This window comes from Crotalus tigris, unplaced genomic scaffold, assembly GCF_016545835.1.
Source record: "Crotalus tigris isolate CLP2741 ecotype Arizona unplaced genomic scaffold, ASM1654583v1 scf7180000024298.760630, whole genome shotgun sequence".
Classification (NCBI taxonomy): Eukaryota; Metazoa; Chordata; class Lepidosauria; order Squamata; family Viperidae; genus Crotalus; species Crotalus tigris.
This window is the reverse complement of record NW_024100471.1, coordinates 564,951-578,184: the sequence shown is the minus strand read 5'-3', so window position 1 is coordinate 578,184 and position 13,234 is coordinate 564,951. Positions and strand designations below refer to the sequence as shown.

General features: G+C 61.6%; 1 protein-coding gene across 1 annotated transcript; it reads left to right on the top strand.

Annotated features, from left to right (window-relative positions):
* The first annotated feature begins 21 nt into the window (after positions 1-21).
* On the top strand, positions 22-3,981 carry SLC39A3 (solute carrier family 39 member 3). Its single transcript, XM_039324363.1, has 2 exons — positions 22-402; positions 1,615-3,981. The coding sequence occupies exons 1-2, from the start codon at positions 196-198 to the stop codon at positions 2,350-2,352; spliced, it is 945 nt and encodes a 314-aa protein (XP_039180297.1). The 5' UTR covers positions 22-195; the 3' UTR covers positions 2,353-3,981.
* The last annotated feature ends 9,253 nt before the right edge of the window (positions 3,982-13,234 follow it).

Here is a 13,234-nt window from a genome sequence, read left to right as displayed (position 1 = left end):
GGAGCCTCTTCCGGCGCGCACCGGGGGCGGAGCCTCCTCTCCGGCCAGCGTCACCGGGCAGGGGAGTCGCCGGGAGCGGAAGGCGCGCGCTGGGCCGGGCGGGGGCGTCCCGGGACCCCCTCCCCTTCGGCAGAGCCTCCTCGGGGGGGCTCGCCCCTCCCTCTCCCCTCTTTCCCCCGGGCGGGCGGGGCGGCCATGGAGGCGGCGGCGGCGAAGGCGCTGTGCCTGGTGGGGACGCTGGCGCTGATGCTGGCGGGCGCCCTGTTGCCGGTGAAGGTGCTGGAGGGGGACCCCGAGCGAGCGCAGCGCTCCCGGCGGACCCTCGGCCTCTGCAACGCCCTGGGCGGCGGCGTCTTCCTGGCCACCTGCTTCAACGCGCTGCTCCCCGCCGTGCGCGAGAAGGTAGGCGAGGGGGGAGGGACGGGGGTCATCTGGCCCACCCCGCTCGGCCTTTCCCCTCCCCCCCAACCGGCAGGGAAGGGAGGCGGGGGCGTCTCGGCTGGCCCTCCCTCCTTCCGGTGCGGTGCAGCATCGACGGGCGGTTGGAGGCTGCGGCGGCTTCTCGGGCTTCTCTCCGGTCGCCTTTGCCGGGCTTGGCCCGCGTGTGGCCCAGCTGGCCAGGATCGCCTGGCGCCTCCCTATCACCGTCCCCGGGGGCGCTTCCCCTCCCGGGACGGCCTGGCTCGGGCCCCCTCTTGGCCCCCGCCGCGAGCCTGGGCGCATTGGGCTCCTCGCCCCCCCCACCCTTCGCGGGCTTCCCTCCCCCCCGCGCTCCCCCTTCGGCTCCTTCGTACTTGGGAGACGCCCCCCCCGACCCCTCCCCTCCCGTCCGTGGCGCTTCGTGCCCTGCTGTCTCCGCTCGCATCGCCTCGGCGCCTGTTTTGGGAAACTTCCCAGGCTCCCTTAAAAGGGTTTCTGGCTCCGGGGATCACCAGGAGATCCCTTTTCTCCGCTTGTGCAAATGGGCTCTCCCGGGACGACCCGCTTTGCGTCTCCTTCTGCCTGGTCCTGATCCCCGGGGTCACCTCTCCCCTCCGTGCCTTCAACGGCCTGGCCCGGTCTCTAGGGTCAGAGCCAGGAGACCCCCGCTCGCTTCGCCGCCTCTTCTGGTAACGGTCATAGGGCCTGGGGGGGGGGACTTGGAGGGTCTCTGCCGCCCCAGCTGAGTAGCTTTTCCACCTGGTGCCCCCCCCTCCGCTTCTCCCCTCCATTGTGTTGGCCCTTGGGGGCCTGCAACCCAGCTCCCCCCCCCGCAGAGCTTCCCCCTTCAACCAGGACATCCCAGCAGGTTAAGACCAGACCCAGGGGGACAGAGCCCTTCAGCCTTGTAGAGAATGAATTGGGGCCCCTGAGAAATTCAGGGAACTGTTATGAGTGATCACACCCATCTTCCTCCCCTTTCAGTTCTTTGTGTTCAAAGTTGTTTCTGAGAAGTCCTTGGCCTCCGCCCCCCCCTCCTCCTCAAGGTTTCTGCAGAGCCCAAAATGTGGAGAGGGAGGGGTCAGGAGCAGTTCTGAATGCAGGAACCCCCCCACACCCCTTCCCCCCCAAGAGGGCTGTGGAGGTCTCGGCAGGCAAACAGAGTTCAGATCCTCGGCTCCTTCTGTCTTGCAGCTCCAGGAGGTTTTGAAACTTGGGAACGTGACCACAGACTACCCTCTGGCCGAGACCATCATGATGGTGGGCTTCTTCATGACCGTGTTTGTGGAGCAGGTGGTCTTGACCTTCCGGAAGGAGAAGCCGTCCTTCATTGACCTGGAGACCTTCAACGCCGGCTCGGACGTGGGCAGTGACTCCGAGTACGAGAGCCCCTTCATCGAGCCTTCCTGGGGCCACGGCCACCGGCCCGACCACCGCGGCCGCCACAGCCACGGGCTGGCCGTCTGCGAGCTCTCGCGCTCCAGCCCCCTGCGGCTCTTCAGCCTGGTCTTTGCCTTGTCCGCCCACTCCGTTTTCGAAGGGCTGGCCCTGGGCCTGCAGGAGGAGGGCGACAGGGTCCTGAGCCTCTTCCTGGGCGTGGCCATCCACGAGACGCTTGTGGCCGTGGCCCTGGGGGTCAACATGGCCAAAGCTGGGCTGAGGATCAAGGAGGCGTCCAAGCTGGCTGCCGCCGTCAGCCTGATGATCCCCCTGGGCATCGGCATTGGCATGGGCATCGAGAGCGCCCAAAACGTGGCCAGCAGCGTGGCCTCGGTGATCCTGCAGGGGATGGCCGGGGGCACCTTCCTTTTCGTCACCTTCTTTGAGATCCTGGCCAAGGAGCTGGAGGACAAGAGCGACCGGCTGCTCAAAGTGCTCTTCCTGGTCCTGGGTTACGCGGTCCTGGCAGGGCTGGTGTTCTTCAAGTGGTGAGGGGCTTCCGTTCTGTTGGGGATGGGTCAGGACCCTCCCACGCAGGGCAGGAGGAGAGCCGGACGGCGGTGGCACCCAGAGGCCCTCTGCCCCGAGGGCTGGGCTCTTCCCCAGCCACTTCCTCACACCATCCATGGGCGGGAGGGGGGACGAGGGGGGGCTGGGACAGTTGGGAAGGCGGTGTCCTTTTCAGCCAGGCTAGCCCCCAGGAGACGGAAGACAAGCGGGCACTGCACCTGGCGGACCCACCTTGCCCTCAGGCGCAAGCAGTGGATTGGGGGGAGGCTCCCAGGCTCTGCCCTGTAACTGAAGGATAGGTCAGGTCTCCTGCCCCCACCCCACGTCTCTCCTCTTCTCTCGGGGGAGCCTCTGTCTTGACTGTCCTTTTGGGAGCCTAGGCGCTGCCGGTTCTTTCCTGAAAGTTGCTCTCCTCCCACCAGGAGGTTATTTTACGCCTGGAGATGTCCAGGCTTCGGCCACCTGCTGGGGGTTTTCTTGTGTTTTTGGTCTGGACCAGCCCTGGGAATCCAGAGAGGGGCTGTGCGTCTTGCCGCCCCCCCAGGCCAGGTGTCCAAGCAGAGGCCCTGCCCTTCGGCACCGGCTGCTTCTTGGCTGAACCGCGACGGTCTCGGGTCTTCCAAGGGGGCCCTCAGCTCCGGAACGGCTGTCTGCTAATCCACTCCAGGACTCTTTTCTTTTATGCCCCTTGAAGTTCCTCCTCTGACGCTTGGGTGAATGTGAGATTGAGAGAGTCTTCTCCACTGGGCCGGATCCGAGCAACGTGCTTGAGAAGCAAAGATTTCCAGGTGCATCCGGGCAGCTTTGCGGTCTTCGGGATGTGGCAGGGCTGAAATACCTGCCGGCAGAGTGGTTGCTCCCCGCCCCAGGCCCATCGGCAGCAGAGCCCTCAAGAACCGCCTGCCTCGATGGGTCCATCTCCTCCGCGGGCAGACAGCCAAGGCCAGGCGGGTCCCCTCAGGGTGGCAGCTTCTGCTGGCAGAAAGTTGGCCCTGCTGCCTTCTCTGTCAAGCAAGGCAAGGCAGAACGGGTGCCTGGCCTGCCTCTCCTGCTTCCCCAGCGAAGAGGCACTCCTGACGCCTGCGGGGGCTTCAGCTCAGGGACCTCCTGTCCTGCCCCACCCCAGCCACTGTCACCCCAAGGACGGGCCTCCCTCCCCCCCTCGGGCTCCAGAGAGCGGGTCCCATCCTGATCAAGGCAGAGTTGGGCCTTCTGCCCGGCAGACGGAGGGTCCCTGCACCAGGAGGTTGTATGAGCGTGGGGGGAGGGGGCGATGGAGGACCACCCATCACTCTCCTGCCGATCGTTTGGCTGAGAGGAGGCAGTGGGGGGGGAGGCAGCTGGGACCCAAAATAGCACTGCTGGCCGGCTGGGAACAAGCGGGCATCTTCCTCCCCAATTGTGGCATCAGCCTGGCTGCCGGCAAGGCTTCCTAGGAGAAGCGGTCTGCTTGTGGGCTTGTGTGCGCGCACGCATTATTTATTGCATTCCTGCTCTGGGACAGGATCAGACCCATCTCGGTGGGTTGTTTTGTTACCCTTACGTTAACCTCCCTTGTGCTAAGATAGCCAGCCTTTGCGGGCTGAAATAAACCTCCTTTATTGCCCCTTTTGTGACTCCGTCTATTTGTAGGCAAACCGAGCCACTCGGAGGCAGTGCCCTCCATTCTGTGGGCAAAATGCCATCCAGAGCCTCACCAGCTTCTCGCCTGGGCAGGAAGTGGCGATCGATTGTGAGGGACGGGCAGAGAGAAGCACAGCTTCTTGGAAGAGGCTGCTCTCTCCTGCCTTGTCCCTCACGCTTAAGATGGAGGTCCCACTTCCTGGACGGAGCTGTGGGCTAGCCCTGCCCAGCCTTATGGGGCCTCGGTTCCTGGCCTGGCATTGCCACCCTTTGCAGCTTTGCTCTCTGGGGAGCTGCTTCCTGTGTCCCCCGCCCTCGCCTCTTGCCCCTCTGTCTGCTGCTGGCCCTTTCGAATGGCCTCGTCCAAGCTTCGGAGCCTCTTCCTGGGCTGTGTGATGAAGCGTTGGGAGAGGATTCAGCCCTCTCCCCCTGGCCACTGGCAAGGCTTGGGGTGACGGGGCATTTTGCAGGCAAGAGCCTGGCTGACCTCTCCTCCTTGAAGAGGCCCCGAGGAGTGTGGGGCACTGGTGGAGTTTCCTTGCAGAGGTCCCCCACGTTCCTTCCCTTCCTCTGCCTTAGCTGGGCTGGCCTGATCCGAGTCTCTTCCTGTCTCTGCCAGAGGCCGCCCTGCCCTGGAGCCTTGTGTGGGTCCAAGGGAGCCTCACTAGGGGAGCCTGCAGGAAAAGGGGCCTCAGACAATCCGGGGGGGGGAGTGCAAGCAAGGGGCCCCAGGAGACCCCTGCAAGGGAGAAAGCCAAGTGCCCTCTGGACCGGGCTTCGCACTGGCATCCCAGTTATGGCAGCACCTCCCCATTCGAGGCTGCACCTTGATCTGGGGGTTGCTGGTGGCAGCTGCGGCCAGCGAGGTCTTTGCACAGCTCCAATATATGTGCCAGCTGTGCCGCTTTCTGGGTCGGGGCCCTCCGCACAATCTGACAATAGTCAACTCGCAACTCGACTACTGCAGGGTGCTGTATTTGGGGCTGCCTTGAAGACCACTTGAAAGCTGTAGCAGGTCCGGAATGTGTGGTGCAGGTGGAAATGGGCTCCGGCTGTGACATGCTCAGGAACTGGACCGGTTGCCCTTTGGCCTCTGGGCACAGTTTAAGGTACTGCAGGGAGGAGGGGGTGGAAGGGCACTTCAGTTCTGTGGGCAGGCTTTTGTTCCATCTGAGATGGAGGCAGAAGTGGGTCCTATTAACCAGCCCAGTGGTGGCGAGCCTATGGCACGGGTGCCAGAGCTGGCACTCAGAGCCCTCTCTGTGGGCACACGCGCCATCGCCCCAGTCCTAGGCCTTCAGCTGGGTTTTATTTATTTATTTATGAGACTTATATACCGCTTTAAGTGCAAGCACTCTCTAAGCGGTGTACACCAGTAAGCAATGTATATATATATATATATATTTACATTGCCCCCAACAATCTGGGTCCTCATTTGACCTACCCCGGAAGGATGGAAGGCTGAGTCAACCTTGAGCCGGTGAGATTTGAACCGCTGACCTGCTGAACACAGTCAGCTAAAGTGGCCTGCAGTACTGCACTCTAACTGCTGCGCCACCTTTTCATTTTAGGCCTCCGCTGCCATGTGCAAAAAAAAAAAAAGGTTCAATCAGTCAATTTCAACTTCTGGGAAATGCCCACCCAATGGGCCGCACTCCCCCCAATTGGCCACACCCAGCCAGCACCTGACAATGCATGTGGGTTTGGGGTTGCAGTTTGGGCACTCGGTCTCTAAAAGGTTCGCCATCACTGAACCAGCCCTTTCACCTGGGCTCCTGTTGCCCAGTTTCTCTCCTTCAGCAGTAGGTGAGAGCTGAAGCGAGGCAGCTGGGGCGGGGGTGGGTTGTCGCTACCACTGCCACCGAAGCACAAGGGAGCCGCCCCCCCCCCCAGTTCCTGACAATGCAGCCCTCTTCCCAGTCCCTCCTGCTGCCCCCTGTGCTGGGGCTGGTCAGCAGGCAGCCTGCCTGCCCTGGACCCATCACCCTGCCAGGGTGCCTCCTTATGGCTCCTGTCTGTTCTTAAAAGGGTTCCATAATGGAGCTGTCTGCCCGGCTCTGCTCCTGGGGGGGGGGGGGAGGAATTATTCTCCAGGTTCTGCTCTCCAGGGGCAACTGGGAGAAGCCAGGATCCCCTCCAAGCACAAGATAGTGGATCTCATCCGCAGGTGGGTGGTGGAGCTGCAGGCAAGTCAGTGGGGGGGGAGGCATAAAGTGGGCAACGGAAGGAAGACTTCTGCACTGAGACGCCCCCCCCCCTCTGGCCATCAGTCAAAGAGACAAGGGGGGCAGGGGTGAGAAGAGGAGGAGGGTCAAGATCTGTGCCCACCCTGTGAAGGAAGTGGGTCTCTCTGCTAACTGGGTTGGGGGTGAAAGCAAACATGGAGACATTGGCGTCAAATCTTCTTTCCAGCTCTCCTGGCATCCAGCTTTGCCTGCCCCAGAAGCCCCCTTCCCCCCCCCTGGGAAGAGCCTGCCTGGGTAGAGGCCACTTCCAAGAGGGGAGACTTTTTTATATTGTGGTAGCCAAAACTGGACGCAATAAGTGTGACCTTACCTTACTGCAATAAAGCAGTGTTTCTCAACCTTGACCATTTTAAGGCATGTGGACTTCAACTCCCAGAATTCCACAGCCAGCAATGCTGGCTGTGGAATTCTGGGAGTTGAAGTCCACATGCCTTAAAATGGTCAAGGTTGAGAAACACTGCAATAAAGTGATACTAATACCTAATGTGATCTTGATTCTGTCCCTCTGTTAATGTACCCAAGGATTGAATTGGCTTTTTTGGCTGCTGCCACACACGGCTGGCTTGTATTTAAGGGTTTCCCCCTAGGCTCCAAGATCCCTCCCACAGTTACTACGATTGAGCCAGATACAACCTCTTCTATACCTGTACATTTGGTTTTTCTTGCCTAGGTGTTAAACCTTTTCTTACTATTGATTTCCATTTTTTTAAAATAGGGCCCATTGTTCAGGTCTGTTGAGATCCTTCTGGATCTTGAGCCTATCCTCCAGGGTGTTGGCTATTCCTGCCGGCTTGGTATCGTCTGCAAATGTGATGAGTTTCCCTTCTATTCCCTTATTTAATTGGTTTATGAAGATACTGAAGAGTTCTGGACCTGAAACGGAACCTTGTGGCACCCCCCCCCCCCACTTCCCTCCTTTGAGGACCACACGGATTGAGTGTGGTTGGTCAGCCAGCTACAGATCCATCTAGTGGTGATCCTGTCTACCATTTTGTTAGTTTGGCATGATCTGTTTTTGACAAACCCGTGTTGGCTTCTGGTTGCAACTTTGTTTGCTTCTAGACTAATCAATCTGTTGCTTGATTATCTTTTCCAGGATCTTCCCACGTATTGAGGTCAGGCTGATTGGTATGTAGTTTCCTGGGTCCATTTTTCCCCTTTTTTAAAGATGGGAATCACATCAGCTCTTTTCCAGTCCTCAGGTAGTTCCACCTCTGTAAGCAGACCTCTGGATGTAATCTCTCACGTCCCGGTGATTTGACTCATCTAGGGTGGACAGGTGTTCTCTTACTATTTACCTGCCTATTTTAATTTGCATTCCTATTCTGTCTTTTACGATTCTAGTTTTTGGTAGGTTAGGCTATTTTTTTCCTTTTGCACAAAGACAGATGCAAAGAATAGTGAAGTAGCTCTGGTCATCTCTTCCTTGCCATCTTCTCCCGTTAGTGAACCAATTATTTCCTTGACTTTTTTTCTTGTTTTTTACACATTGAAACTTATTATTTACATTTGTTGCAAGTTTTAGTTCATTCTCAACCTTACTTCGATAAACAAGGGGACCGCATGCACCCCCCCCCCCTTTCCAGTTCCACACCATCCCATTGTGTGACAGAACCATCCTGTTCTCTCCCAGGTGTCACTTCCCGATCACCTTGCAGATTCTTCAACAATCAGAATGGGTGGTCTGGCACACCCCAGATTTTAGAGATCGTTCAGTACTTGTGGGTCAACAGGAAGCTCCCCCTTTCCACCAGATGCCAGCAATGGGATCTCAGATGGCCTCTTCTGCAGGGTTTGGGCGCCTGGCGGATCTGCCCCGCAATACCCGGAGGGGGAGGCCTGGCACGTCGAGTAAGGCAGCGCTTGCCGGCTGGAGCTGCTCTCCGGTGTCTCTGCCCGGCAGTCTGGCGAAAAGGCAGGAGAAGAAGCTTCTCCGGGCTTCGGCGGGGGGAGGTCGCTGTCTCCCGGCCACCGTCTGCTCTCTTCCACCGGCCTTTCTGGCGGGCGCCTGGTTGCTGTCATGGGAAAGTCCCGGCCTTCTCGGGGCAACGCGGGGGGAGGGGCACGCAGGGCAGAGCATCGCCGCAGGGGGTCGCTGCCTTCCTCAAGGGCGGAGTGCCCGGCTGAGCGCCCGACTCTGGCCAGGCTAAGGCGGGAAGGCGCAGCTGGAGTCTTCAGTTGCTGGGTAAAACAGCCCAGGCCAGCGAGGCAGCCACTCCGGCGGTTGGGCGGTCCGGCCCTTTCTGCCCGGGGCTCTCTCTCCGCTGGCCCCGGGGGGGGGGGGCTTTCGGCAAGGGAGGCGCTTCTCCGGGGCTCAACCGCCGCTGCTCCAGACCTCGCCCAAGCCGGGAAGGAGCCCCGCCCGCGCCTCGCTCCCAACCGGCCGCCGCAGCGTGGAGCCGCAAGAGCCGGCGGCAGAGCCCCTCCGAGGAGCGGGGCGGGGGCGGCGGCAGAAGAAAGCGGGGCGCGGGCAGAGGGACCGCCGCGGACTCGCCGGCCGAGGGAGCGCTGCAGAAGCCGCGGCCGCGCCAGCAAGCGCCTCCCCGTTCTGCCGTGTGTCAGAGACGTTCACACGTGACGCGCACCCCTCCTGCCCTCCCCGACGCAGCAGCAGCAGCATCCCTGCCGCCGCCGCCGCCGCCACCGCCGCCGCGACCCTCTTCCCGCGCCCGCCCGGAGCGCGGTCCCCGGATGGCTGCTTGTCGTCCCGGTCGACTCCGCGGTCCCAGGGCAAGCTGAGCTCCTTTCCGCGCCAGGTAAGACCCGGGAAGACGACGGGGGCCGCGGCGGGGAGGGGGCTGCGGTGCGGCGAGGCTGGGCGTCGTGACCCCCGAGGGGCCGCAGATCTTTCGCTGCGGCGGCGGGGGGGAGACTCAGCGCACGGGACCCTCTCCTGCCGGAGCTCCAGCCGGAATCTGCGGCGGCACTTCTGGACCCCCGGACGGCCCCGCTCCCCCCCCTCCCCTCCCCGCGCCCAGCGCAGCGGACGGCCCGACAGACGAGCGAAGCGCTGGGGAGGAAGGGAGGGCAGGGCAGGGGCGGAGGGGCTCGGTGATCCCCGGCGGGAAGCGCGAAAGCCGCCGCCTCCCCTGCTCGGCCTCCCGCTGCTCCGCACTCCGTCCCCGGTTTCCCGCGGAAGGTTGCAAGCGGGCGGCGAGGCGCGGGGCTCCGGGATGCTTTGCCGCGGCGCCCAGCGCCTCGTCAGTCCTTGCGCGCTGCAGTTTGCCGGCCGAGCCGCGACCCTCCGCTCCTTCGCCAGCCCGGGAAGTAGCGCCTTTCCGCCACCGTGTTGCTGCCGTCGTCGCCTCCTCACCGGCAACCAGGTAGGGCCCGGCCTGCGTCAGTGGCCCCGTGGTAGAGTCCGAGCGGAGGGAGGCGGCGCGGCCCTGGCGCGATCTTGCCAGCTCCGGAATCCGGGGTCTTCTGGGGGAGGAGGAAGCCCGGGGGGGGGGGAACCAGTTGAGTTCCACCATTGCGGGGACGTCGCCCTCGGTGACCCGCTGGGCGGCCGAAGAGGGGGAGGCCGTTTTGCCTACTCACTCCCACACTGTATCCCCCCCCCCGCCACTCCGCTGGGCTGGGACTACAACTCCCAGACTTCTCTCCCAAGCAGAAAACTGCCTTGCCACTCCGGTCCCCACCCTGCCTGTTCTGCCCATCCCCAGCCTCTGGGAACACCCCTAGGTCAGCAAAGTTATCTATGCCCCCCCCCTCTTCCCTGCCCCGTTGGTGTCAAGAGAAGGGAAGATGAGGTAGCCTCCCTGTGTCTGGGGGGCCCCTGGGGGTTGCCTCACCAGGGGCTGTGTGCTGGCCCATCCTCCACCCCCTGGTGCTTGGCAGCCATCTCCCTGGCTTGGGGGGGGGGGTGAAAGATGGGGTTTCTTACCTGATCCCCTCTGGGAGGGAGGGAGGGCTTGTTATTGTGGGCTGGATCCCAAAGTTCTTCCTCATTTGTTTATTTGTCACCACTCATCTGGCATCAAGTGACTGGTGTTCAATAAACGTATTGCAAAAACAAGAGCAATTAAAACAATAAACATAGATAAAAACAAGATTGTGAAACCATCCACTTCTTCCTCTTCTCACCCTCCCCACCCCCTTTGTTTAATCCATCCGTTGGAGTTCTCTCCAGCTGCCTTTCGAGAAAGCTGAGAGGGCCCCGCTGTTTGGAAACAGTTTCTGCAGAAAAGAGTTTGAGAGCCCCCCAAACCCTCCATCTGGCTCACTGCCCCCCTCCCTGAGTCCCAAGTTGTGATGATGGGGTGAAGCCTGACTGGATCTAGAAACTGACCGGCAGAAGCCAGTCCCAGGCGTGGCGGGGGGGGGGGGTCCAGCCGAGGCTGCTAGGTGCCAATGCTTGGATGTGGCTGGGGGGTCACAGAGGCTGCCTGGCTCTCTGTGTTCCCCCTCCCCAATTCGGGTCCCAGCACTGAGTCCGGCTGCTTCTGTCTTCCTCCCAGGATTCCAGGGTGCCCATAGCCCCCCTCGGTCCACGCTTTTGGCTGGTGAGAGCTGGTTCTTCTTTGGGGAGTAGCAGCTGAACAGGAGGCCAGCCGGAGGCTTGTATGGGCTGCAGGGTGCTTCTCTCCCCCCCCCCCAGCACACGGCAGCCTCCAGAGATTCTGCTCCCCACTTCCAGGCCCAGCCCTGCTCCAGGGAGGTTGAGCTTTGCTGAGCAGAGCGAAATTCCTAAGGGAGCCGTTAGTTACACAACAGAACCTCTCTGGAAAATGTCAGCTTCTGCCTCCTGCCTTCTTACAAATGCCCCGAATTAGCAGGGGGCTGACCCCCTTGGCTGGCCAGGCCAGCCAACCCACATTGGCTGGAGAGTCACAATGGGCTAACTCGGAAAGGGGGTCCTGGGTTGAGCTTGAGGGCATTGTGGCCTAGTGCCAGGTTGAGGTCTTGGGGGGGGGGGTCCTCTGGGGTTTCTGCCAAGGCAGGAGCAGCTCCCAACATCTCAGAGCCATCTGGCTCCGATAAGGGATAGCCTAGTCCCCCCCCCTCCCTGGGAGGAGGCTGGCTCGATCGTTTGTGTGTGTATAGTGGGGAGGGGGTGTATCCTTTTCTGTTTGGTTGCCACAGCTGAATGCGGACTTTCCCCTCCCTGTTCTGCCATGGTTTCTGGAAGTGGGGCTTCCATTTGCTGGTGAGGAGACTACAACGTCCCTGTCGAGCAGCCGGTCAGGCTGACGTGGGCTTCTCTGGCGCCCTATAGAGCCCGTCTGTGGGAAAGAGGGGCGGTTAAGAAGTTTGATAGGTTAAACAAACAAACAAACCAATCAATAATTTCCCCACCCATTTGTCCTGAAGAAGAAGGCCTCCCCCGAAGGCCCGGGGGGGGGGAGCGCCTGTTAAGCCAGGACGTAGTAACAACGCTCACTCTGTCTGGGACCACTCCACAATTAGCCAATGACCAGTTCAGAGAGCACAAATTGGTCCGGTCCAGCCTTGGTAGCTTCGGTGCTCTCGGCTGGCTTGCGGGGCGGTCACCTCCCACGCTTGGGGGGGGGGCAGCAGGAGGCCCTCTTTTCCCCGTTCCCGGGTGGAAGCCCCCGCGTCGCCTTTCTTTCAGACGCCCCTCCCTCCTACCGGCCGCTTTCGGAGAACAGGCGCGAGTGTGGCGGGGGCCCGCTGGGGAGGCGGCGAGGGCGGGGGGGGGGCGCCACTCACAGGAGGAAGACCCTGGACGGGGGGGGGCTCCGTCGCTCTGGCCCGGGCAACGCTGCTCGGCTTGACTCCCGAGGGCGGGGGTCGTGGGGTTTGCCGCGGACATTTCTGGGCCGGGGGGTGTCGGTGCGGCGGTGACCATCGGGTGACGGTTAGGGGGCCAGCCGCGCCTCGGGCTCCGACTCCCGGGCCAGCTGCTCGCCCCGCAGCCTCTTCCGATCTGGAGCCCCGCCCTGGTCGGCCTGGTCCTCGAGCAGAGCTCGCGAGGGTCTCCGAGGCGGCTTCGTCTCGCCTGCGGCGACCGTGGAAGGCCGCCCTGTCGCACGCCTCGTCCCCCGCAAAGGCCGGCCCTTCTCCGACGCTGCTTCCCGCTGCGCTGCGAGGACCGCCGCGGGCGGGAGGGGGAGGCCGAGCGGGGAAGGGGCTTTGGGGAGAGGCTAGCTCCAAGACTCCCTGCTCTGCGCCGGCTTCCCGAAGCAGCCTCGCTGGGGGACCAGCAGGCCACGGGCCGCCTCACCTGGAGGCAGAAATAGAACTGCTGATCCCATTAAGAAGGGATGTCCCCCCCCCCACGGCAAGGGCAGCCTGCCTCCTGCTTAGCCGTGGCCAGGCTGCCTGTGGGCCGACCCCGACCCCTCTCCAGCTGCCCCACCAGAGGACTTTGGGAGCCAGGGGGGCAAGTGGAGGACAATTGGGCAGGAATGAGGGCTGCCGTTTGGGGGGGGGGGCAGGTGAAACCCTCCCAGGAGGAAATTCTTTTCCCCACAACTTCGTCCCTCCCAGGCGGGAGTTTGGGGTGCTCAAGAAGGATTCCTGCAGAAGTCCCTGAGACAGTTGGATATTTAGCCATGAATGGGAAAATCAAGGATTTGGAAGGGCAGCTTGAGGACATCCAGATCAACCCTCTGCTCAGTGACAGAACTCAGATGAAAGCCGCCTGGCACATTTCCGGTTGCTGGTTCTCTTGCCAAACAGCTCCTCTGGCTGGGAACATTTTTCAGTCCTTCCTTCCGAGTCTGCCTTCTGGTGGCTTGGAGCCCGGATTCTCCCCTCCAGCGGGGGTGGGGGGAAGGGTCTCGGTCTGGGCTGAGGGGTTTGAAGGGAGCTGCTTCTCTCCAGCCCTGAGAACCCCCTGCAGCTCCTCGCTCTCTACTCCCGGGATCTGGCTTCTAGTCCAGGTTGACCTTTGGCATTTTTCTCTGGATTTTGCAGGATGACCCACTGCCTGTAGTTTGGAAATTACTCTTCCATTGATGTAAGCTAAAACTGCCTCTGCGGGTTTTTTGCAGCTCACATCATGCTGCTGGCTCCTTTTAGCTGGCCAT

Coding starts and splice junctions, on each gene's coding strand:
- SLC39A3 (XM_039324363.1), top strand. CDS start 196: ATGGAGGCGGCGGCGGCGAAGGCGCTGTGCCTGGTGGGGACGCTGGCG. Junction 403..1,614: donor TCCCCGCCGTGCGCGAGAAG/GTAGGCGAGGGG, acceptor TCTGTCTTGCAG/CTCCAGGAGGTTTTGAAACT.